We start from the raw sequence: 26,021 nt of genomic DNA, 5'->3' as shown, positions 1-26,021 counted from the left end.
CCTAGTGTTCTGTAGTATGAAGGGAGAGATGGGAGAAAAAGAACCTTCCCCAATGCTCAGGATCATGTCCTGCAGCGTCAAGCATTTCTAAACAAACAGCTCAAAGTCACCTAAACCTTTCTTGGCTATTTCTTGTGAAAGTTTTATCCCACCACCATCACCTGTACTTACCTTCCTAGATGCTAAACTCCTGCTGCCCCTTCTTCAATCCCAAATAATTCCATTAGCAGCAACTGGAATCAAAGCAGAAAGCAGACATGTGGAGGAACATATAGCTATTTATTAAACTTTTATTAAGTCTTAATTTGTTCTGAACATCCTCCCTACTGCAAAAATGAATCATACTCTTTGCTTTCACTGTGATTCAGTTTTTTATGTTACACTACCATTTCACAAATATTTTGACAGGCATCTAGATAGGCTCCTTTTCTTTTGGGGTAACAAGAAACAAATGGAAGGGGCTCGAGTCTAATGACTTTGTTCTAGCCAGGCACAACAGCAGGTTGACAGCAGGTATGCACAGAGCAGTTGTTCTAGGGATGCTTGCTCCAAGACCTTCCTCCTCCCTCCTGTTATGTATGTATCCTACACATCCCTTGCTTATTTAAGGGAGCTACGAGAACAAACGCCCCCATGATAAACCCGAACACAACTCTTTGAAGTGACAGTTCTCTTTATTTTTGGCTGCAGATTTTCCCAAACAGAGTAAAAGTCATCAGGCCTCCTCTCTACACATGTGCAATGAAAAAATGATTAAAGCTTTTCTGCCCCAACAGTGCCATCACACACTTGAATAATTGAAGAACCTGTTTGCTGTGTTTCCTTGTGCAGCATTAGGAAATAGGACGTGCGGCTAAGGCATCATTCCTTGGTAAATAGCAAAATAAATTAAAAGCTAGCAGGAAAAACAAAGGATACAGCCATTTGGGCTCCACCACCCACCAGGGTATGCTATCCAACAGGATAGGGCCCACTTACTTTTTTTAAGCAAAGCTGCATGTTTCACAGAAGGAAGCAATCCAGTGTTACCCAGCAAGAGAAGAGTTTCATATGCAGCTGAGGATAGTTCCCCTACCACCCCACTTATTGTTACTGGTGAAGAGTAGCTGCAAGCAGGAGACACATCAAGAGGACTAATGAATCCATTGCTTCCTTTTGTTACCAGTATGCTGCTTTTCTAAGTTGCAGATTCCCAACTTACTCCCCACAAGGCATAGAGCAGAATGAAGCAAGTTGCTGTGCACTTGCTGTTGTAGTGGAAATCAAAGCCAATCCATGCCCCTAATAAATACAAAATTGCTCTCATGCCCTCCTGTTTTCATAAGTGTATCCAGAAATCCTTAGTTCTAGGAACTAAGTCCAGCTAAAACACATCAAAGTGATGCAGGAAAAACTGCTAGAAACTGAACAGCAGAAACTACCGTATTTCTTGCCAGCAAGGTTTACAATATAGAATTTTTTTGTCATCATACTGATGTGTACAGTTTTCTCAAGGTAGCCAAAACATTTGATGCAACAATCCTTATTCAGAAAAGCAGGAACAATATTTTGGGGAGTTCTGAAACAAGATGGCTGGTACCATTATAACATCTTATCTGACTTCTGATGGTTTCTGCATGAGTTTTGAAAGATGGCTGAAACAATTGAATAAAGGCAGAAATATACAATGTCACTGACATCACTGAAAATTGATCACACACAAAGAATTTGGGTGTTGTGAGAATTTTTTGGGATATTGGAAGGGGGTGGGATAAATGGCCAAAGCCAGAACTGCCCAACACTTCAGGGAAGACATGTAACTTTCCTACGACTCAGCTCTATTCTGATCAGCAGCAGAATAAGGCAGTGCAGAAACACAGAGGTAAATACATTCTTTCTGTTGGGAAAACCCTATGTACAAGCTTCCCTCCCCTCAGGCACTGAGAGCAAGACAAGAACAACAATAATTGGAGATTGGCAGGTCACTTCTGGGACAGCTTAGCAATGAGTTCCTTCCATTCTTCTCTCTTGCCTGTTATGTAGGAGGGAGTAAGGAGCTGAAGCACTGGCTCCTGCTGTCCCCGGAAAAATTCCTGACACAGAGCTTCTGTGTTACAGATTACGTACATCCCACAGTCATAGCTATTCTGTTGGGCAGGGGCCTTCTCCTCTACAAAGGCAACTTTGCCTTTCTTGCCGAGAAAGACCTCCAAATTCCCTGCTACCCGTCTGGCATGGGCAGAGTTGCTCCTGGTGTGGGAATCATAGTGAGCAAAGCGGTTTTTGTCTTGGAAGTAAACTAGTAGGCTCCAGTGTGTGCCGCCAGCAGCCTGGCTGGAGTTGTCGTTGATGGCCAGGAACACTATTTTCTTGTGGAGGAGGTTCAAAGGCTCAAGAAATAGGGCCAGCTCCTCTTGGCTGCTTGTGCACTTGATGAACTGAGCCACCTCGGGGCCAACGAAGCACACTTGATCGGAGAAGTCTTGGAACTGGTCGCTGGCAAAGTACTCAAAGGCAAACCCGATGATGTGGTCGTTGAGCCAGCAGGGAGGATCCAGCAACAAGACATCTGATTGTCTCAGCAAACTGTCCATGTAACTTAGGACAACAGGGTCCATTCTATCCAGGCAGACTCACGGCGGCCAGAGAAATACCAACGCCTAAAATAATCAAGGGTGAAAAGAACAGATTACTATTAAAATAGGTTGGGCTTTTCTCATTGCTGAAGATGACCAACTCAGTCGTGGAATTGTGCCAGTTAACCTGCTGAGGGTTGTCTTAGCCTCCCTACGTGATTATGATCGCCACCAAACTCCTCCCCCCCCCCCCAAGTTTTCTGGCACATGCAGAAGAGGAAGAAACAGCATTTAGTCTCCCTGAATTAGGGAAAAGGTAAGAAACAGTGGGAGAAGAATCCTTTTCATACTCAAACCTGAGCATAGGTGAGGGAAGATCCTGTCCCTCTCTCAAATTCTGGGAGCTTGCTAGAGAGCTTGAGGGTATTGTACTGGAGTACAGAGAAGGAACAAACAGCACAAGACTCTGCTGTTTCTTGCCTTCTCTAAACTTCTGCTTAAGTGGGACTGGATATGTGCAGTTAGGCATTCTTCTTATTAAAAGACCAGGGATTCTTTCCCCAACCATCATTTTTGTGGATGCTTGTAACTGATAAACATAAACAGGAGAACCAATTTGTTCAGCTACAACCAAAATAAAAGGGACAGGTTCACCTACAGTTGCCATATTTCAGCCTAATCTAACTTGCAGGGTTGTAGTGAGGATAGAAAAGGACATGTATATCACTTAAGACTCTTTGGAGGAAAGGAGGAATATAAACTTAAATAAAATACATACCAGAATAACAGACCAAAGAAACAAGTCTAAGTATTGCAAATAAGGCCATGTAAAACTATGTAGGGGCATGGGTGGTGATGTGGTCTAAACCACTGAGCCTTGGGCTTGCCGATCGGAAGGTCGACGGTTCGAATCCCCGTGACGGGGTGAGCTCCCGTTGCTCAGTCCCAGCTCCTGCCAACCTAGCAGTTCAAAAGCACGTCAAAGTGCAAGTAGATAAATAGGTACTGCTCCGGCAGGAAGGTAAACGGCGTTTCTGTGTGCTGCTCTGGTTTCACAAGAAGCGGCTTAGTCATGCTAGCCACATGACCCAGAAAAAGTGTCTGCAGAAGCAGACAAACGCCGGTTCTCTCGGCCTTTAAAGCGAGATGAGCGCCATAACCCCAGAGTCGTTTGCAACTGGACTTAACTGTCAGGGTTCCTTTATCTTTACTGAACTATGTAAGGTACCACAATACACCACTATAAACAGTAACAACCCATTACAGTCCACGGGAGGGGATGAGGTGCAGCTTCTATTTTTAAGCCAATACTAGAATCTGCAAGGCTGTATATGTTTTGTGCCTAGTACCAGAGACACTACCTGTACACTTCCTCTAGATGGACAAAAAGGCAAAAGCAGGGGAAAAGTCACAGGTATCAAACCACTTTAAAGTAAGTAGTTTTATGGCATAATTTACCAGCTAGATCTGAAGTAAGATATGATATAGTTGATGACACACTGATTCAAATACCAAAGCTTGCTTAAATGATCTACTTAGTTGATCATTAAGATGGCTCCTTTAAATATCCAAAATTATTTTTAAAACACAAGAGGACAGCTCATGGCACTATAGAATACACCCTAGCAAGTGATGGACTTATGATGCATGGTTTATTTAAAAACAATTCCAGAGAACTTTCCGCCTTTCTTCTAACAAACCCACTAGGCAGCAGGAGAGAAAAATTCCACAACCGCCTTCTCTTCTATTCAATAGACTTTTTCAAGATTTGCCTTCAGGCTGCAACTAGACATTATGCCAGGCATGGGGCTGCTGCTGAAAATGACAGCCCCATGCAGAGTCTTCTCTCAAGAACATTTATGCACGCTTACAGATACCTTTCCTCCATTTCTTCAGTTCCTGCCAAAGCTGCCAGTTGTGTGGTGCAGGAATGAGGAAATGGTGGCATGCTGCCATGTGTGAATGTACCGAAGGAGTGCAGGACACGTGGCTGCAGTTTTTAGCAACTGTCCTGTATCCAGTATAACTTCTAGTTCCGTATTAACTTCGGCATCCAACATGCCCATGCTGCTTCTCTAAAGTGAACTGTCTTTCCAGATAAACTGGAAGGGATTCTGGAGTGCTCTCGTTATGAGGAAGGTTGGCAAGAGTGCAATAGGAAGTGTAAGGAGAAGCCAGGTAGGAAACAATAATCTGATATGCAGGGTGCTCCATGACAGGTGGTCTAACATCAACTGGACTTGAGAGCATATTTTTAATTACCAGTACTAATCAGCCCCAAATTAGCCCTGAAATCAGAGACTTGTAGAGTTCAGCAGGGCTTACTGGTGAAATTAATGTAGCCGTGAAATTATTTGAGACTTCATGTTCTGTAAATATCAATTCTTTATCACCCAGGATCTGGTCCAGCCTTCTGAAAGCACAGCCTGTGCACTGCAAACATTGTCCCTCTGGCATGACTCAGTGCAAACCAGGGAGCACCCACCCAATTCTGCAGGAATGAAATCAAATGTGCTGGTTTATTTACTCATCAGAAAGGAAGTGGGACGCTTCTAACTGCAGTATAAATGATTATGGGACAAAGAAAAGTCAAATTTACGCACTAATTCTTCAGATGAACCAGTGAACCTTGTCAAGCTTTGTTAGGTCAAAAATTAAGCAATATCCTTTTAAGATCTGAACAAGGAAACTAAAGTGATATACCGTACATGAAACATACTGGATGCATATACCAGTGGGAGGGAAGATCTCCAGGGAACCAGATTTTTTTTTTTACTCTTTTAAGTGTCTAGAATTTTCCACGTTTGTCAAAATGAAATGTCTTACCAACCAATGCACAAGGCACTGATCATTCCAGTTGAGCGTTATCAAACATATAATAATAAAATATAAGGGGAGCAGTTACAGTTACCTAACACAACTTGTCACTCAGCCAGCTCTATTCTTAATCATCCTTGAGATTCAAAATAAGAAAAAAGGCAGGGCTGGTTCTGATGTTTATGGAATCATCCTTTGGCTGCAAAACATCTTTTAATACATGAGTAATCCTCAGAGTTTGCTAGCAGATAATACTGGAAACTACTGCTGGAGTCCTGAACTGCTGTGCCTTATGGAAGGCTATCTATTCTCAATTCACAAGGCTATCTATTCTCAATTCCCCCCTCCCAACCACTTGAAAATTGTGGAGGATCTTGGTGGATTACTCAATCATCTTTCTTAATGCTGAGTGCATATATTCACAGGTGAAAAACAACCCAAAGCAATCTCAGAGAAAGGGTGCTGACCTCACTGTTCTTTAACTCTCTTTGCAGGTGGGGATATGGGTTCCACTGAAAGTCCAAGTACCACGTGGGTTAAAGGTCTCAGGCAGATGGCTGAGAGTTAATCCTGCAAAATTCTTCTTGTGCCTCTCCACAGGAGCTCTTACACCAACTTGATCGCACTGTAGCTGTGCACAGCTACTCAAAATCATCAGCAGAAACCCTGTTGCACCCTTAGCCACCAGGGATTCCACAGGTGGTTCAAATCACATGACTTCACTTAACGCTGGGGTTTAGTACTGACCGATGGAAAGACAGGGCCAAGGCAAGAAATAGCTAATGTGTTCAGATGCTGGCTAACTTATTGACATCTAGCTGTCGTCCCCGCCCCCTCCACTCCTGCAGACCACCTGCGTGGAGCTCGTGGACCACTGGTGGTTTACAAACTACAGCTTGAGAACCCCTGTTCTAAAGAAAGCTGAACAAACAACCCATTTCACAAAAGAGGTTGTTTCCTAATTGCAGCCATAAGTGCAACTGTCAAGACAAGCTTTCAGTTTTCAAAATCCTTAGTTCTTATTCTCCCCGAGACCAGGCATTCTGCACTAGGAGAGGATCCCTTAATTCTACCACAGCCTGATTTTTGAACAAAATACTTTGGGAATATCTAATGGCAATGGTAGAGTACTTAATGTCTAAAAAGTGATAGAATACAAAACCTTATCATTTATCTAAGATGTGACATTGTTATTATTACTATCATTATAAATAAGATGTGAGATGCCTGCTTGCCACTACATACCAATGAAAGATAAACTACACACATTTTTAAAAGCATTATCAATGCTATGTGTGTCTGGGACACTGAGCAATGTGTGATGATCCAGAAATAGAAATATGAAAGCAATTAAGTCTTCCATGGATGCAAATATGTTGTCTCGGGCCAGTCCCCAAGAAATAATTATCAACCTTACCAGTCTTCACAATTAAATAATCTACCATTTTCCAAGACGATTTGAAAGGGAATGTCCAGCATTGAATCTTAGAAGATTATGATTACAATCTCTTCTAATGTATGGGTAACCTTGAAATGCCATTATAATCTATTCCTGTGTCAAGTGTGGTGAAGAAGTCAAGTCAAGGAAGTTATTAGAGGCAAGAAGATTTCCTTCAGAAAATGGAAATCTTCCCCAAATTAGAAGAATAATTGAACTACAAACATGCACCCACAAAAAGGTAAGCAGGTAATTAAGGATACAAAAATAGAATTTGATGAATATATTGCTAAGATCATTAAGACCAACAATAAAAATTAGTTAAATACAACAGAAGCAGGAAACACTCTGGTGAGGTGAAAACAAAATAAAAAAATTCCTTCCAGTAGCACCTTAAAGACCAACTAAGTTAGTTCTTGGTATGAGCTTTCGTGTGCATGCACACTTCTTCAGAAGAAGTGTATCTGAATTCCTTCCAGTAGCACCTTAAAGACCAACTAAGTTAGTTCTTGGTATGAGCTTTCGTGTGCATGCCCACTTCTTCAGAAGAAGTGTATCTGAAGAAGTGTGCATGCACACGAAAGCTCATACCAAGAACTAACTTAGTTGGTCTTTAAGGTGCTACTGGAAGGATTTTTTTTATTTTGTTTTGACTATGGCAGACCAACACGGCTACCTATCTGTATCTGGTGAGGTGGTTAGACTGCTGGACAAAAAGGAATTTAAAAGTTGTGCTGAAGGAGAATAAAGACATTGAAGAAAACCTGAATGAATTATTGAATTATTTGCCTCTGCCCTACATCTTGTGGAGGATGAAGGGCAGATACCTGTACCTGAACTGACTTTTTGCAGGACGCGAGGCTGAAGAACTGAGGCAAATAGTGACGACAAAATAAATGAACTTCTAAACCTTATTGACAAATTAAAAATTAACAAGAATCACTCCTGGGATTTTGTCTTTTAACACTTGCTTATAAATGACTTAGAATTAGGGATGATCAGTAATGTAGCCAAGTTTGCTGACAACAGAATTTTAAAAATAAAAAGAGATTGCAGATTGCAGATTGCCCCTAAAGGATCTTTCCAATTTGGATGAATAGGCAATAACATGGCAAATATGTTTCAATATAAAGTTAAGTGTAAAATGATACACACTGGGTCAAAAAGCTCCAATTTCACATACATGCTGATGGAGCCTGAGCTGGTGATGACTGGCCAGGAAAGGGATCTTGGTCATGTGGAGAGTCCAAAGAAAAAAATGCACCAGTGTGCAGCAGATATGAAAAAGGTTAATTCCAGGCTAGGGATTATTATGAAATGAATAAAAAACAAAACTGCCAATATTGTAATGCAATACAACTACCGTACGTCTCAAAAAAGGGTATTGTAGATCTGGGAAAGATGCAGAAAAAGGCAACCAAGATAAAATGGGAGATGGAGCAATTCCCATATGAGGAAATGAATATTTTTGGGGTTTTAGGTCAGAAGAAAGGTGAGAAAGGAGGAAAGATGTTAGAGATGTGAAATTTTGCATGGTATGGAAAATGTAGATAGAGAGTTCTTCTCTGTCTCATGGTAGGAGATTCAGGTCAGATGGAAGGAAGGAAACCATTTAGAGGTTTTCTTACAATCAAGTGTTATGTACCTTTTGTTAAAGAAAAAACAAGTACTACTTCACACGGTACATAGTTAACCTATAGAATTTGCTGTCACAATATATGCTGATGGCCAATGGCCACAAACTTCAAAATTTAACCACCAGGCCTTGCACAGCTACAGAATTAATCTGCATTCTGTTCTTTGCTTAAACACCTGCAAACTCAGGTTTACAGCAATGCAGTAGCTTTTCAGTTTTCTCCCAGAGCACATAACTGGCAGTCTTTTGCATACATTTGTTCCCAAAAGCAAAGAAGCACTGCTCGTTCTATTAGCTGTTACTTGAAACCTCTTGACAGTGACTCACCATATAAATCCCACATCTAAAGAAAATCCTTGTTAAACACCAACTCAGTTTCCTGGGAGATGTGACAAAGCATATGGTATATGCTATAGAACGGAGAGGAAATGGAGCCTACAATTAGCAAGGGGGAAAGCATGCCAGGGGCTTTTTTTAGGCCCAGCAAGTTTCCCACATGATGGCAAGGTAGAAATGTAATTGTTGATACCCAAAATTGAGCCTGGAACCTTCTCCAAACAAATCTTAGTCTCAAACATTGAGCTGTGGCCTCTTTCCTAACAGGTAGCTCTTACAATACTTCTGAAAGATGCTCAGGCCACACTCCCTCAAAAAACACAAGTTGATAGTCTGAGGGTGTTAGTAGGTCTACCTTTGTCTTTGGAGACTAAAGTATATTCTGTGGCATGAAGTACCTTCATAAGTTGGGTTGAAAACACCAGTCATGGCCCACGGGGACAAGAGACAGCCTGGCCACAGTTAGCCATACTTTGGTAGCATCTCATTTGGACTACCATAATGAGCTGCCCTTGAAGACTGCTCAGAGACTGCAGATGGTTGAAAATGTGATGGCTAGATTGCTAAGTAGGGCCAACAGAAGGGAACATACCCCTCCAGTTTCAAAATGACGATATTTGCTCCCAGTCTGTTTCCGTGAACAATCTAAAGTGCTGGCTTTAACCTTTTCCAGAGAGGTAATTAGATTTGTTGGTTGCAGCAACAAAAAGGAAAAAATAAGTATTGTGACACCTCAAAGATTTAACAGATTTTATTACAGCATATGCTTTTAAGGACTAAAAGCCACTTCCTCAGTGAAAGTGCCGCAAGACTCTTTGAGGTTCAAACCTATCCCAACTCTGTAAGTTAAGATGGGTGGTGAATGCAGAAATGACACCAGAGGAAGAAAAGCTCTGTTTTTCAGGGCTCTTTTTCAAATTTTGTATATAATACCATAACTACCAAGGGAATATGGCCCAACTCAGCAGAGCTTACTTCTGGATGTAACACAACCCTATAGGTGGTTGCTCAGATTAGTCTGTCACAGAAAAATACAAACCAAAAGTATTGTGTCACTTAAAGATTAAAATATTTATTATGCTACAAGTTTATACCACAACAAACTATTAACATGAAAAAATGGGTGCTTCTCTCCTCTTCAATCCCGCTGCTTGTTTATTGTTAAAAAACAAAACAAAACCATGAGTTCTGGCACCTTAAAATGCCAATAGATTTATTGTGGCCTGTAAAGAGCATTTATATGCCATAAGAAGCTAATATCTAAGGATGTGATGCTAGTTATACTTCCTAGAGAGCAATGTGTAAGATTGTATTGCTAATTTCATAAGTGGGCCAACTTGATTATATGTTTTTACTTCCATCTTTTTGTGCATTGCCAAATGCAATTATGTGCCATAATGTGTGACTTTTTTTAATGTCTCCTAAGCATGGCTTCTTAGGTTACCTTCAGTTTATTTAAGAAATGTAATGAGTTGCAAGTGGTGCAGAAAATAACCAAAAATATGTAGGGGCTGGAGCACCTCCCCTATTAGGAACAAGCACGATGTTGGGGGCCTTTTTCTATAGAAAAAAAAATGCAAATACGGAAGGACATGATCAAAAATTACACAAACCACTGCCACTAGAGGTAGTTAAACAAATTAATGAAGGGAATAAGTCTGTCAAGAGCTACTAATGAAAGCTATACAGAAGCTCCATTGTTTGGGAACACAACCAGGAGAGGGCTATGCTTTTCTGAACATGCAAAAAATGGTCCTGTTTAGATAAGCCTACCAAGATGCTTAGAAAGTTGAGATAATTTTAAATCTGCTTCAGCATTTTAACTTTTGTAGGGTTATGAAGTTTTCTTGATTTTACTGCTTTATCTTTTGCAAACCGCTCTGGAGGTTGAGTCAAGCGGCCTTTGACTAGATCTGGTACAGCGATTCCTAGGTACATGGCCTTCACCAAAGCTAAAGTATGGCAGCAGCAGCAGCAACTAGGTAACATCACAAAATCCAATTGAAATGCAGACTCGCTGCGGCTACTTATGCACTGATATCTACGTAATGAACATTAAAAATACAGTTTCGTTATTGGCGGACATGAATCTATTCATGCAGGTTTCTGGAATGATTAGGTCAAACTTTATTTCATTTTGAAGACCAGCATCCTGGAGGCCAGGGGATCATGTTCTGGCAGCGAAAGGCCACCCCCCGCCCGGGGGAGCGGAGGCTGCGACCACCGACCACGGTCCCTGACACCGAGGGACGGAGGGAAGCGCTGCCCAGAGGCCGGCGGGGGGAGGGGACCCTCGCGACCCACCGCCGACCAGCTCTCTCTCTCTCTCTCTCGTCCTCCTCCATAATATTCTACCCCAGAGGCAGGATAACTCCACACGCGGCGCCGCCGTCGCTCCCCACTGACACACCTCACGGAGGAAGAAGACCTTACCTGGCGCCGGCCTCATTCTCCTCACGACGCTCTCGCGGTGGCTGCGGGCGGCCGTAAAGCGCGGCGGGCTTAGCAACCCAAGGGCTGTCAAACAGGAGAGCAACTTCCCCTTCCCTTTCCTTTCCGCGCGGTAGTGGCAAAAAAGAAAGGGGAGCTCATTAACATACGGGACCAATGCGCCCCAGACTGTGGTGGTGAGGGGGGGAGTGAGTGGGAGGCGCAGCTGCTCCGGCTGTTGCCGCCCGTGCGCCCCCCTCCCTCGCCCGCCTTTGAGGTGCGTGGGCGGGGCTTAGGGAGCGGGTTGGGCTGGGGCGCGGCTGTGGGGAGGGAGAACGAGCCTCGCTCGCTCGTGCGCGCGCGCGCGCGCGGGACTTGGGCGTGTTCTCCTCACAGCTCGGCGGCGGAGGAGGGGGCCCGAGAGAGAGAGCGAAGGGCGGGGATTGATGAGGGAAGACGAGGCGTGATTGGAGAGGAGGGCTTTGCGCGTGCCTTCGTGTGTGTGTCTGGGCGCGCGAGGAGGAGGGGGGGACGGAGGGAGGGGGGGACGGAGGAGCGAGGCGAAGCGGCGTCTCCCTCACAGAGCGGCGGAGGGTGGGGGCGAGGGAAGGGAGGCTGAGGAGCGCGGACGCGAGGCGGCAGCAGCAGCAGCAGCAGGAGGAGGCGGAGACTGCGGCGCGGCGGTGCTGGCGGTCGTCGTCGTCGTCGTCGTCTTCCCCTCCCCGCCTCTCGCAGCCCGTGAGGGGGCACGATAAGCGGAGGGATGCGGCGGCCCCGCCCGACCCACAGGTGAGGCGCCTTCCTCTCATTCCCCGGAGTCCCCGGGCACCCAATCCTGCCGGCTTGGCGGCTCTTCCTTCCTTCCTTCTGCTCCTCTCAGTGCAGCCGGTTATGAGGCGGCGGGGGGCGACTCGGCACCGCGGACGGAGCCCTTCGCAGCCGGGCTTCCTTTCTCCTCACGGTCTCCGGTCGCCGCCGCGGCACCTGCGGCTGTGCTAGGCGGCCGCCTCTGCCGCCCCGATGCCTCCTGCTTCCTTCGTAACCTGACGGGCGGGAAGAGAGGAAATGGTGGGGAGGAACGGGGGGGGGGCAACCTAGTCCTAATCCTAATCCTGATTCTAATCCTGACGGAGCGGGTGGCTGGGCAGGTTTCTAGTCCCTTGCGTCCTAAGCGGGGTGGGAGGGAGCTGCGGGATGTTCATTCATTCCAGGGCATCGGTAGCCTTCCTTCTCCTTCTGCCTTCCGGCTTTGCTGGTTCTGTCCACCGTCAGGGGCTCCCGGGTTCCTCTGCATGTTTCTCACGAAATGTATTAAAAAGATTCCTCCCCCAGCCCCCCTTCTAGATATTACCTTCCCCCCCCCCTTTGGAAACTGCTTGCAAGGTCATGAAGCCTTCTGCTTCGCTACCCACCCCCATCCCTGCGGTGTGGATGTAGTATGAGATCATCCATTTTTGGAACCCTGCTACAGTGTCTTGTATTTCTGGCACTGTTGGGGGGAAAAAAATGATGGTTGCTGTTGCATTGCATGTGTCTGGGGCTGAAATCTGGGCTACAGCTGCTCCATTGTGATCCAAATGAAAAGATTCCTGGCCAGGCTGGCTGATAAAAGAAAAACCAAAAACACTTTCTCCCTCTCCTACACCATATAGAGGGTCTTTTGCCTGCATCTCTTAAATTTCAGAATTCTCCACTTCCTTAAGACTTTGTCAGTGAAAACTTTTGTATTTCAGTTTTTTTCTTTTATTCTTTGCAGCTGTGTGTACTCGATAACAAAGCAACCTTTTCTTATACTTCAGTGTAATAGCAGGATTTCTGGAAGTAGCTATGACTCTTAGTTTAGTCTGTGGGTTTGCTGTGCAGTTAGAACACTGCAGTATGGAGACAAATCAGTACATTCTGTCACATCACTGCTAAGCAGTGTTGGACTGAAACATCACTGTAAGCTATAAAGGATGCACAGAATTGGTTGTGGGTATGTTTTCCTCAAGGGTATTTTCAACATGACTCTGCAGTGTGGATAGCATTGTATATAGAGCTTTTGGGCTTAAACGTAAAAATCCTTTAAAATGAAGCATCAAGTGTGAAAAGGTTTATATCCTGGGTTAGCCAGTGTTTGTTTTACTCTTTCAGTAATGACAAGCCATGCAATCCCCACTCTTTCTTGTGTCATGTTGTGCTTTTTTTCTAAGCCTTCTTAAAAGCAGGCTTTAGTGACTGGGTGTTTGGCAGCAGCATCAACAGAAAATTGGCTCAAAGCCGCCCTACCCCAGCCCACCCCAGCCATTTCAGCAAGCTTCCCTTTTAATACACAAACACACACATTTCAGTCTGTGCACTCCACTGCTCTTGTACATAGTGTATTATGTCTCCTGACCCTTTCCCCCTAAAAAACCCTTGATCAATTTTCTGCAGAAATGAAATTAACAAAGCTCCCTTTTAGAGGAGGAAAAATGGTTATACAGCAGTGTAGGAGAATGAATGTATTACTCTAAGGAACTTGCATGTGAGTCCTGCAAGGGTGAAAATGTAGCTCAGGATCACTTTGCAGGATGGTGTGGATTTTTTTTTTTTAAAGGAAGGGACCACAGCCTTTTCAAAGTTAAGCTCTTCTAAATCCATTCGAATTTGTGGAACTACTAAACAAGCATTTGACTTTCTTCCATCAATACCAACAGAATCGAAAAGTTATTAACTTTGGGTGGATTATGTTTAGCATTATTAAGCATGCAAGTCCATAAATAATCCAGAAAGAAGTACAAGCCTTCCATGGTAACATGCTATGGAAACAAGACCAAAAAAATTATTTTGCTATTTGTCCTCAGATGTTGAAAATTTGTACAAAAACTAGAAATTGTCAGGCTCCTTAAAATGACTAGTCATGCTGAATGGCTTGCACACATTAAGCAAGATTTTTATACTTTTCTTTATCCAAACAGCTGGCCACCATGTGGTATCACAAACTGCTTTCTATAGTTCTCTCAATTCAGCCAGGCTTTCTTATGTGACATTGGCAATGAGGTAGGAGACTGTTGTTGAGAAACACAACTTGAAAGCCCCTTTGAGTACATAGAATTAGATGCACTTTGCTTTGGATCCTAGTCTCAGTTTTGTTGATTAGGAAAATTACCCAAGACTTACATAACAGGTCTGTACTGGCTGCATTTAATATTAAAGAGAGCCACATATAATTATGTACTGCTAGTATCTAGCAATGTATGTTTTACATAAATTTTATGTGATTTAGTTATCATGATGCAAAAATAAAAAACATACTTATTTTCATTCATTATATTTTTAACACAGCTGTTGAAAGTCCTTCAAATCAAATAAATACCTGCCTGTATAACTCCCCCAGTCCTTGCAGTAGCTCTGCTTTAATAGATACTATTGAAAATGTTAGCTATAAATTGATACCAAACCTACTGAACTCAGACAAAAGCTTTGTTAATTTTTAAATAAAGACAACCTATATTCCATTTATGAAAGGTGAGGTTATAGAATTACATGGCAAGTTGTAGGAATCAGAAAAGGTAGATATGTTTTAAATGTGTACTTATTAGTATAATAAGCACAGAGTTACAAGCAAGCAGTTAATATTACTAACTGTTCACGGTTCAGGTATTTGATGCTACAATCAACTAAAAGAAGTTTCTCTGTTCCTTTCATATGAATTTAATAACTGTATACCATACAGTGTTTTTGTATATGCCTGCTAAAGATAATAAAATGTGTAAATGAAACTTAATCAGCTGTGCAGTATACTAACCAGAGTGACCATGTCACTAAGTTGTTTGGTTTTCATTTAATGTTGTTCATCACCTAAAAAATAGAAAAAAACTAAAGAAAGATAAGTTTATCAACTGTATCTCCTTTACATGTGGCCAAAAGTCTTTATTCGCTGTATAGTTTGCGATGTCATACTTCACTGTTTAAAATCAAATTTGAGCATGGTTTGAGAAATATTTGCTGATATTTTGAAAATTATATATAATAAGGTTTGTATTCATATAATTGTTTGAACTGTTTGGCTTTAGAAAAGCTTGAAAGCTTTAGTTGATATCCAGCTAAGTCATACCTGGAACAGACTCATCAGGATCGATGGACTTAAGTAATTTAAGTTCCCTGATTTCAGTGTATCTTCTCCATGAATCAGCTGAATATCACCTTGTGTTTCAGTAGATCTAGTAGTTTTTTCATGAAGTTATGCTTAGGAGGTTAACTTAGTATATTACTGTGGCTGTCTGATTAAAATGTTGCAATTTTTTTATGACTTTATCATGAGAATTCCTATTGATAATTCATATATATTTATGGAGTTTTGCTAATGTCTGCTCTTACAGTGTTATAGTATGGCAGCAACTTTAGGGAAAGTTGTGAAAGAATAGACATAGCAGCTAAAAATATTTACTTAAAAGGAAATTGAGTGCTTTGTTTCATCTCTTGCTTTGACTAATGATAGTCACCCATCAGGTGGTTATTACACAACTAGACTTTAGTATCATTTTATCTTTGCTTCAGTTTTTACAAGAAATCTTAAGGATAGAAAGTGACTTTTTGCTTCCCTGCCAAAGTTTATGTAATGGGGATTCTATACATATGTAATATTCTCATATACGGAGCCCTGAGGCTGAGGTGCCAGATAGTAGACATGTACATCTTTATAAAGGGTCACAAAAGGTGCTTTGTCCTTAAAGATGAAAAGTTTTATTTATGCTTAACTTCCAGTTGTGTCTTACCATAAGTTGGTACAGTGGTGCCTCGCAAGACGAAATTAATCCGTTCCGCGACTCTCTTCGTCTAGCGGTTTTTTCGTCTTGCGAAGCAAGCCCATTGACGGCTTAGCGGATTAGCGCTATGTGATGGGATGATGAGCTGCTTGTGCGTAAAAGCTTAGTCCCTCAGAGTTTGCTCAGCTTAGCAAGACTCTGTCTTTAGCGGAGCCCTTAAGCGTGGCTCCCTCAATCGCTGGCAGAATCCGACAGTGGGCGTTTACGGAATCTACTCCAGCATAAAAGCTCCTTGACAGAAACGCGTCGTCTGGATTCTCGGCGCGACAGTTTCCGGCGAGGAGTGGGTGTACCTATGGGAGGACCTGAGACTTCTCCGCTGTTATCGCTGGAAGACTCCCTGAGCCATTCCTTCATTTCTCTCTCTCTCCCCCTGCTGGTGCCTTCCTCCGCTGCTGAGTCTCTCCTGACTTCTGAGAGACCCTCCACCTCCTGCCTTTCCGATGGCAGTTCCCTGACACGCTATTAGCGGCTTTTAGCGGCTTATCGGCTCGATGGCAGTTCCCTGACACGCTATTAGCGGCTTTTAGCGGCTTATCGGCTTAGTGGATAAGCAGATAAGCGGCTTAGCGGCTTAGAAAAAGGGGGGGGAGGGAAAAAAACCCGCAGGAACTCGCAAGACATTTTCGTCTTGCGAAGCAAGCCCATAGGGAAATTCATTTTGCGAAGCGCCTCCAAAACGGAAAACCCTTTCGTCTAGCGGGTTTTCCGTCTTGCGAGGCGTTCGTCTTGCGGGGCACCACTGTATTTGGTGTTAATATGAATGTAAGAAGATCCCTGCTATGTCAGATCAAAGGCCTATCTAGTCTAGTATTTTGTTCTCATGGTGGCCAACCAGATGCCTATGGGAAGTCCACAAGCTGAGTACAACAGCGTTCTGCACACTTGTGAATCGCAGCAACTGGTGTTCAGAAGCATAGTTCCTCTGACAGTATCACCATGTCCAGTAGCCATTGATAGTCTAATAAGGCATGAATTTGTCCCAAATCTATTTTAAAATCCAAGTTGGAGGCCGTTAATACATCTTATGGCAGTGACCTCTATAGCTTAACATTGTGCTGTGTAGAGAAATACCGTATTTTTTGCTCTATAAGACGCACCAGACCACAAGACGCACCTAATTTTTGGAGGAGGAAAACAAGACAAAAATATTCTGAATCTCAGAAGCCAGAACAGCAAGAGGGATCGCTGCACAGTGAAAGCAGCAATCCCTCTTGCTGTTCTGGCTTCTGGGATAGCTGCGCAGCCTGCATTCGCTCCGTAAGATGCACCCCCCCCTTACTTTTTAGGAGGGAAAAAGTGAAAATATGCTACCTCTCTTGATCTGTCCAACATTCAGCTCAATTGGATGGCCTTGATCCTGGGTTCTGGTATTAAAAAATATTTTTTTACATCTTCATCATGTCCCTGCTTAGATGCCTTTTTAAAAAACATAATTATCATCACTTTACACATGCTTTTTCAAACTGCTTTCAATCCTTGCTTGTTTTTTACTATCCTGAACAATTTGGTGTTATGGGCAAACCTGACTACCACATTGATCACACCTAACTCTGGGTCATTTATGAAAAAGTTCAAAAGAACAGGACCCAATGCCAGTTCTTAGGGCTTACTTTTTTACATCCCTCCCTTGTAAGAACTGTCCATTTATTCCTGTTCTCTGCTTCCTGTTCCTTAACCAGATATTCATAAGATGACATCTCCTCTTATGCCATGACTTCTAAGGTTAATTGGGAGTCTTTAGTGAGGTGCTTTGTTGAATTTTCAAATTCTAGGCACACAAAGCAACTGATTCACCTTTATCTATATGCTTGCTGGCATTTTTAAAGAACTGCAAAATGTTTGTTAAGCAGGACTTACCTTGGTGGAAGCCATGCTCATTCTACCCTAGTAGAACTTGTTCTTCTATATTCTCGGTAATTGATTGATTTGATTTATTGTATTTCTATGCCAATTTTCATTCAAGTGAATCTCAAAGTGGCTTAAAAACAATAAATAACAGTAACATAGCAAAACATAATAGAACATTAAAAATATAGCATAAATCATATAAAATAATTAACAGATCATCAACAAAACAATGATAATCTATAAAATACTTTAACAACTAAAAAATAAGCTAAACACACTTAACAGCAAAAGTCATATTATATGATAAACAAATCAATACAGCATAAAACAATATCAACATTAACAAAATAGCAAAAACTACAAAAATGAGCTAAGCTCTGTTAAGTTTATACACACACACTCCATGCCCCCATAACTCATAATCTTTCACTCTGTTCAGTTCAGTTCATTGAAATACATTCAGTTCAGTGAAATACATAATACATGTTGTTAGGCCAATTCAGCCAGATGTTGCACTGGTTGGGGTCCTTGGGTAGTGGGCCATGGTGGAGACTGGGGTTTTGGGGGGCTTATAAGTGGTAATGTGGATGTTGACTCTAGGTACAATGCCTATGCACTGTTGATGAGGAACTTGCTCCTGTTGCTCTTAATAATCAGGCGCTCCATTCCGAAACAAAGTCTGAGATGAGCCTGTTCCTTTGGAGTAGCGAGCTTACGGCTGCACTCAGTGTAGAGGTCGTCCAGGAGGTCCAGCAGTACTGCCACGCTCAGGATAATCTTACTGTGCTACAACCCATCCACCAACGGCTGCTCCAGTTTCCTCAGTTGCTCCTTGGCTGATGTGGTGGCAGAGGAGGCAGCTGCGGCTGCTGAGGGGAGCGAGTAGGGCAGCCAGCTGAGTCTACCATGCAGGAGGGATGGGCCACAATAAAGGCAGTGAGGGTGCCTCGGCAGGGTTCTGGCAGCCTAGATGAGTTGCACCTTGATCTTGGCATCCAGGCTGCTGCCCATGGAAGGCGTAAAGCAGGGGTGTTGGCCAGCAGGGGTGGAAGATGAGATGTTAATTATTGGTGGGCTTCTTCTGGTTGTGGTCTGAAGTCAAATCCTTGGGGCAATGCAAAAGGCAAGGTCCAGGAACAGTACAAGGTCAAACACAGGGCAGTCCAGTGAACGACTAGGTTGCAGGATGAAGAGCTGGTGCAAGTATGTCATTCCAGTCCTTAATTCTACCCTTAATAATGTTTTCTACCAGTTTTCCCAAAAGATGTTGGAACAAGCCCGCTGGTCATTTCCTGGATTCCTTCTGGGATCCCTTTTTAAAAATCAGTACTACATTGGCTGCTTTCCAGTCCTCAGATACAGAGGGTGATCTTAGTGACAAGTTACATTTTTTTGTTAGAAGATCAGCAATTTCATATTTGAGTTAAGTACTCTCTAAACCTATCAGTTTGTTGGTTTTTAATTCATCAGTAAGGCCTATAATTTCATTTCTTATCACTATTTTTTGCCTCAGTTCTCACACTCCTTTCCTCAGGAAGTTAGTTAAGGCACAGGAGTCTGCCTTATACCTGCCACTGTGGGCAAATGCTAATAATTTTGCTTCTCGGCAGTCTCTCTCCCCCCCCCCTTAGCACACCTTTGACTCCCTTGTTGCCCAGAGGTCCAACTGCTTCTCTAGTCTTTTTTTTTTTTTTTTTGCTTCTAGCATGTTACTTTCCAATCATAATTTTCTTGATCATATTTTTTTTTAACGTTTAGCAATGTACTCATCAAAAAGCATTGTTTTTACTTCCCTCATTGCCTGCTGGCACTTATTTTGCCAAGGATTTGAGTTCCTTTTTGTTCTCCTTTGTATGAGATATCCATTTTCTGAAGCTTTTTGCATCCTTTTAACCCTGGGGGTACCTTTCCTATATATTCAAACTGAGCTTCTGTTATTGTGGTTTTCAAAAAACTCCAAGCATTCTGAATATATTTGTCTTTTCTGCTTTTCTCTTTCAACTTTCTTATCACTTCCCTCATTTTTTTGGAATTTCTCCTTTTGAAGTCAAATTTTGCTGTTTAAGACTTCCTTCAGAATTGTTAATTTACATATGTTGAATTTGATGGCATTATGGTCACTGTTCCTTGTGTGTTCAATGACATGTCTCATACCAGGTCTTGGGAGTCATGGTCCTTCTGGTCAGTTTTATAATCTTCTAGGCATATTCTTTTAGGGTACCTATCTCTGAGTAAAACACATATTTACCCAATATTTGTGAGAGTAATAGAAGTCACTCATTAAAGCATCCTTTGGATGTATCCCTGATTTCATTATCTATATCAAGGTCACCCTGGGGATTTTGGTCAGGATTGTGACAGTATGACTCCAATAGTGAATTACTGTCAGAGGCTGATACTACTGCCCATAGTGATTTCTGTAGAAGATTCTTCTCCTTTTCCTATTTCTAGTTTGCTGGACTCCTCTGACCTCTTTGATGTATGCAGTACTGCCACCACCAGTGTTATTTCCTCTGTTCTTCATATAGTTTGTATTCAGAGATAATAATGTCCCACTATTTTCCATTCTAGCCACTATATCTATACTCTGGTTTAAGACCAAGCATGGCACCTTAACCCTCTTGACATAGAGGGTTCAGCATTAGCATAGAAACACTTATTGAAGACTGTGTGCCTTCAAATGTGTTTGATGTGTGAATTTTGCTATATGGCCCCTTGGCCCTTTTGAATTGCTATCATGTGCCCTGCACTTTCAATGCCTAGTTCTACCCCTTCCCTGTTTTCACTCTTATCCCTTAGAGGCTGTGTGTGGAATTCACCATGTGAATTTTGCGCCTGACTTTCGGCCACTTGCAACCAAGTGAAAATGCCTGAGCACCAGGATGGCACCTGATGTACTCACCATCTGGAGGTGCATGCCTGGGAATCCTTGGATCTTGCCTGTTTTCACACACTAACAATACATCCTTTAGAATTCCATCTGTGATATTTTATCTGCGCGATCAGACTGAATTTCAGGAACCAAAAAGTCATATTGAATGATTTTTGTGCCATCTTACCCCAGAATGGCAGCTAGACATTCCATTTTGGCGATTGTAGGTGCAAAATGTGTCTGGCGTCTTGTGACTTTTGAATGCTGCTTCTAACAACGCCACCCCAGTTAGTATCCTTAGTGAGAGGACATTGCTCAGCCCCCAAGGAATGGGTCTCTTGTAAGGGATCATTTCCCTCTTTCTCAGAGTGATGCCCTTCTTCCTTGAGACTCTGGTTTTTCATGACATTGGAGGAGCTGTCAGTGGTGTGAGATGCCACTATCACATCCTTGAAGGTTTCATCCACCAACCTCTCTGAGCTTTTCCAGGTCAGCCACCTTAGCCTCTAGAGAACAAACATATTTCCTGAGAACTAGAAGCTCATTGCATTGGGCACACTCCTGACTTCTGTCCGGTAGGCAGATAGGTTTGTTAGGTGATGTGCTGTGCAGTACTCTGGATAGCCCTTACACCTTTACTGGCTTTATTCCTGCATACTTGTTGTTTACTTGGGAGTCTGGGATTTGTTTGGTTAAAATAGAAGGGTGAGAGTCTTTGCTTGGCTGCTGAGCTCCCAAGCTGCAAAACTTGCTTGTTTTGTCACTAGGGCCAATTCACGTTGTCAGCTGAAGCTCCCCTCTTGCTTGTAAAATAATCTAGAACATTATTTTACTTATTAGGCACAGATGTGTGTATTGGACTCCTCCTTTCACAAAATATAGTATTTAAATAAATATCATGGTATGTGATATTTTTTTCTTTTTCTTTTTCAAAAAAAAGTTAAGATTTTGACATGGCAATAAAAGGTAGCTTGGAAAGAGACTGAATTCCTTTCTTCCAGTTTACAGTGTCAAGTGATTTTACAGCATGTTGAGGTTCTGTTTCTGAAATCACTGAAGCAACTGCAATAGCTATTAAATAGCAAAATATTTATTTTAAGGTAGATTAAAAGTTAATTCAAGTACTTTAGAGTTTATTTCAAGTATTTTTTTTAAGTTTCTGTAATTAGTATTCACAATTTTTTCAAATATGTTTCCTTTCAAAACTCTTGTTTAGAGAGGACTGTAGTCTGTCTGTCTGCCAGCTGGCCATCCCAGCACTTGGACAGTCTTTCCTGAATAGAGGCAATGGCTGTCTCTTCCTCGAGCCATAGAGTGGGGGGGGGGTTACATACACTTCCCACAATTATAGTTTCCCCTTTCCTCTGTGTACTAAAAAGTCTTTAGTGATGCCAGCCCAGCATGCCTACTAGCCAAGTCCTATCCCACCTGCTGCAGAGATTATCTGTTAATAGTGGAAGATGAGATGAGATGGATAAATGCTTCCTTGGCTTGTGTTTGTATTTGGAAGAGTGGGACTGCAATCCAAAATATAGTGGTACCTTGGTTTATGAACCACTAAGTCCATTCTTAAACCAAAGTGTTCTTAAACCAAGGTGTGCTTTCCCACAGAAAGTAATGGAAAACGGATTAATCTGTTCCAGATGATGAAAAACAACCCCTGAAACAGCAATTTAACATGAATTTTACTATCTAACGAGGCCATTGATCCATAAAATGAAAGCAGTAGACCAGGCTGCAATCTACAACCCAGTATAAAAACCCTTACTGCAGCGGCAGCATCCTGCCCACGCCATCCTGCACCTCACACGGTCGCCTCTCCACTCGTCTCCAGGGTCAGTCAGGCTTCCCCTCCCCAATCTCTTTCTCCCTCTCTCAGGCTGTGACAGAGGCAGGTGAGACCCCTGGGGACTGCAGGTCTGCCCGAGCTCTGAGGCCTCTAGCCCCCATTTCTCCAGAGGCACAGACGCCAAGACACTCCCCGCCCTCTGCTTAAAGACCCATACAAAATGTGCGCTTTCCTGCCCAGATCCTAGAACTGGCAACTCTTCTCAGATATATTTAAGCACATGCTGGGTTTTGCTCAAAATTTGAGTTTTCCGAAATATAACCCTACAATGTAATAACCTTATAGTTTCTGTTTTGTGAAGAATAGTTACACCTCTGTATGTACTGGAATAGCATTTAAAGACCTTCAGTAAATAAGAAAGTGAAGAGTGCTGACAGAATCCCATGTACCTGCCTTCCTGGTCTCCTAAAAATATGGTGCTGACATTGAGGAAACTGAATAATATATTTAACTATGTACATGGGTAGTGGTTTTATAGGGTAGTGCTAGCATCCAAGCATTAAGTATTTTTTCCAGTTGAATGAAATTATGTGTAGCTGTGACCCATTCTGCCAAGTTAAATGGCTCTTTGATTGGTGATAAAGATTAAAAAGCAAATATTTTCAGAAACTAAATTAATTTGAAGTTTCTTTTTACTTTGTATTTTATTTTCATTCCCAGTTACAGAAATACACACAAATACTCTGTTTCACAAACAAACCTTTGGTTCTCTAATTATTGCCCATGAAAATCCTTGTCTATGAGGGGCAAAGCACAGGGCAGCTGTTAAATATTTTCCAAATCAAGTGAACTTGCAACACCAGTAGAGGAAACCAGTCTGTATTACATTTTCTAGAGGAAGAATTTGCAAATGGCTGTTGCCATTCCAAGACACAAATATATGCAGTGGAGTCTACAGTCATTAAAACAAGTGGGAAATTTGCTGCAAGTTAGGCAAGCCCAAGTGTGAGGAAGATAATGCGGCAAAGTTTTCTCTTTTAAAAGTACCCTTTTATACTTTTATATTTTTTATATATTGCTAATGATCTGTAAACTAGGTTACTCATCCTTAGGATAGCGTACTGAGTAAAGATCAGTGTTAATTTTTGATAAAAGTATATAGACTTTGGACATACATTAGTTATTGTAAGTACGTCATTAGTAAAATTGAGGTTGTTTCAAACTGTGGACATGATGCTTTTGCCAGATGCATCTGCTTTATAGGAGTTGAAATAGGGTAGGAAAATAGGGTAGGAAAATACTTTTTAAAAATGTATTAAAAAATGCTATTTAAGAATGAAAATGCATACATTACCTGATGTGCTACTATAGGTACCCTTTGTCCCAGGAGGTATAAGTCTCTTACCAAAACACCCACCAATGAAGGCAGGCTGAGGGCTACAGCACAGTCCAAACACAGTAAGATCAGACATAGATAATTTGTCTAGGTCTAAAACAAGGCCCAGAGGCAAGATCAGGCAACTACCCAAGTTCAGTATCACAGAGAGTTCAGAGAAGGTACAACACAGCAAGGAGGGGGCATTAGAATCGGGAACAAAGATCCAGAGACCTGTGGTGTTCCCAGAAACTGGAAAACTCAAGAAGAGAAACCTTATATGCTCTGGTTCCTAGACCCCACTCTGACCACAGCTGCTGGTGATGGAAATGTTTCAAGGATTGCTTACTTATGGGCTGTGCAATGACTCTGGAGCAACAGAGACATGCTATGCATGTCATTGCTCTTCAGCCTGAACTTGGGTGCTAGTGTTCCTGAGGACTGGAGGGTGGTTCTGCTCCTCTTCTCCAAGGATTCTTCATCAGGTCTCTCCACAGAAGCCTGTTTAGGGACGTCTTCGGCAAGCAGGGCACCAGGCGCCTTTTGCGCCTAAAGATGCTCCATTTGCTAGCACCTCAAAAAGTCTGGGTTTCATTTTTTGTGCCTGGCTGACACTCGGGGATTACTGAAATGTACATGTCCCTTCCAGCTCTATAGTTCAATGATTCAATACTTTGAAGCCTTGAAGCATATGTTAAGGATAGACAATATGTTAAGAAGTCTAACAATAAAGAGTAGAGTGTTTTGAAAACTGAAGTATGACACTAATATTTTTATTGGCAACACCAACTTAAACATGCATTAACAATTTCTGCTAAAATGTGGTATTAACAATGTGTCATGTGAATTGCTTATTAATTCATGCATATCAGAATAATAAAAAATGTTGCCCCACCTATGGCAACTAGACATTCTGTTTTGGCTCCTACAACCCAGGTTCCAGAAGCCATTTGGGTCCTAGCTTTTTTACCCCAGTTTCAAACACTGTTCAGCACTGGTTCCCGTGAACTCTGCTATCTCCTCAAGGTCCTTGACCCCTGGGGTGTCTGGTTCACCCTCTGAGGACTTCATGTCTGATACTAGGTCAGGGCCAGGCATAATATATGGCAATATTTATCAAGGAATCAAGAAGTTAAAATACTTCACACTAAGTTTTTTTTTGTTTCAGATACAGTATTGAGATCCAAATATAGCATATAGTGTCCATCCAATTGAATCTCAAGCTTATGAATATATTTGGCCCAAGGCACCCATAATGTTTGGTCCACTGGTGGTGGGGAGGGTGAGGGGAAAACACTTAACATTTTATGCAAGAGTTCCTGTTTTAAATGAGTTCCTATATAGGTGTGTTGATTTTAATATATTGATCAAACATTTGTTGTCTCTGAAGAAACAGGAAATAAAGCCGGGTATTCTGCATTATTTCCATGGGTATAGGGTAGTATACTTACTTACTTACTTACTACACACCCACACACCCACACCCACCCACACCCACACACACTTTGCTTTTGCCACCGTCTATCACTGGAAGCAAGGCTAAATCAGGACTTTCTGTTTCATTGTGAGATGGTTAGACTCACCCAAGACAATTCATCTACAATGTTGTCCAAACTTTTTTCCAAAGAGGGGCAGATTTGATGAAGTGAAAGGCCGTGAGGGCCTACCAAAGGGCCAACCAAAGTTGTTGACCTTTGAAGTAGTTGAGCTTTTTTATGAGTTTACCCCAAAGTTGTTGACTTTTTCTTAGAACTGAAGTTGTGGAGGTTTTTTTTAGGATTTTACCCCAGGAAATGAACTGCCACAGGGGCTGGATTAAACTGACCAGCGGGCCAGATTAGGCCCCCGAATCAGACTTGGAACATGCCTGATTTAGGAACTTTGCTTGCTTATGGGCTTCTATTGCTTTGTGAAGGTAATGCAACCATTCTTTATATGCTGAGAACGCAATGTGTTATATAGACTACTAAAGTTAGAGAAAATGTCTGGAGATGCAGAATTGTGCAGCTGACTACTGTTGATTTTAGAAGAAAGTACCCACATAATTGTATCCTAGACTGACTACACATGTTCAAATTTGACAGAGTGCTCTCGAGAGAGAACTACAGTCATACCTCAGGTTGAAGTAGCTT

The 26,021-nt window shown here is 42.3% G+C and overlaps 2 protein-coding genes across 11 annotated transcripts in view; one reads left to right on the top strand and one right to left on the bottom strand.

The window, feature by feature from the left end:
* Positions 1-272: 272 nt before the first annotated feature.
* Positions 273-11,554, bottom strand: SENP8 (SUMO peptidase family member, NEDD8 specific). The gene is made up of 2 exons (XM_079953506.1): positions 11,216-11,554; positions 273-2,639 (listed from the first exon to the last, which is right to left on the bottom strand). Exon 2 carries the CDS (start codon positions 2,595-2,597, stop codon positions 1,962-1,964), a length of 636 nt encoding a protein of 211 aa, XP_079809632.1. The 5' UTR covers positions 2,598-2,639; positions 11,216-11,554; the 3' UTR covers positions 273-1,961.
* Positions 11,555-11,764: 210 nt separating this feature from the next.
* MYO9A (myosin IXA) overlaps positions 11,765-26,021 on the top strand; it is a 176,566-nt gene continuing 162,309 nt past the window's right edge. For 4 of the 10 annotated variants that reach the window (XM_079953103.1, XM_079953104.1, XM_079953100.1 and 1 more), the window contains exon 1: positions 11,770-12,001. The gene's annotated coding sequence lies outside the window, so the exon portion shown is untranslated. Of the gene's footprint in view, positions 12,002-14,151; positions 14,234-26,021 lie in introns of all 10 variants that reach the window. The other 6 variants (XM_079953098.1, XM_079953106.1, XM_079953102.1 and 3 more) reach the window with 4 other exon arrangements.

The sequence above is a fragment of the Podarcis cretensis genome, assembly GCF_951804945.1.
Source record: "Podarcis cretensis genome assembly, chromosome: 14".
NCBI classification, from domain to species: domain Eukaryota; kingdom Metazoa; phylum Chordata; class Lepidosauria; order Squamata; family Lacertidae; genus Podarcis; species Podarcis cretensis.
This window is presented reverse-complemented; position numbering and strand designations above follow the sequence as displayed.

What these genes read in the sequence shown, in the direction of transcription:
- SENP8 (XM_079953506.1), bottom strand. Translation starts at nt 2,597, where the DNA reads ATGGACCCTGTTGTCCTAAGTTACATGGACAGTTTGCTGAGACAATCA.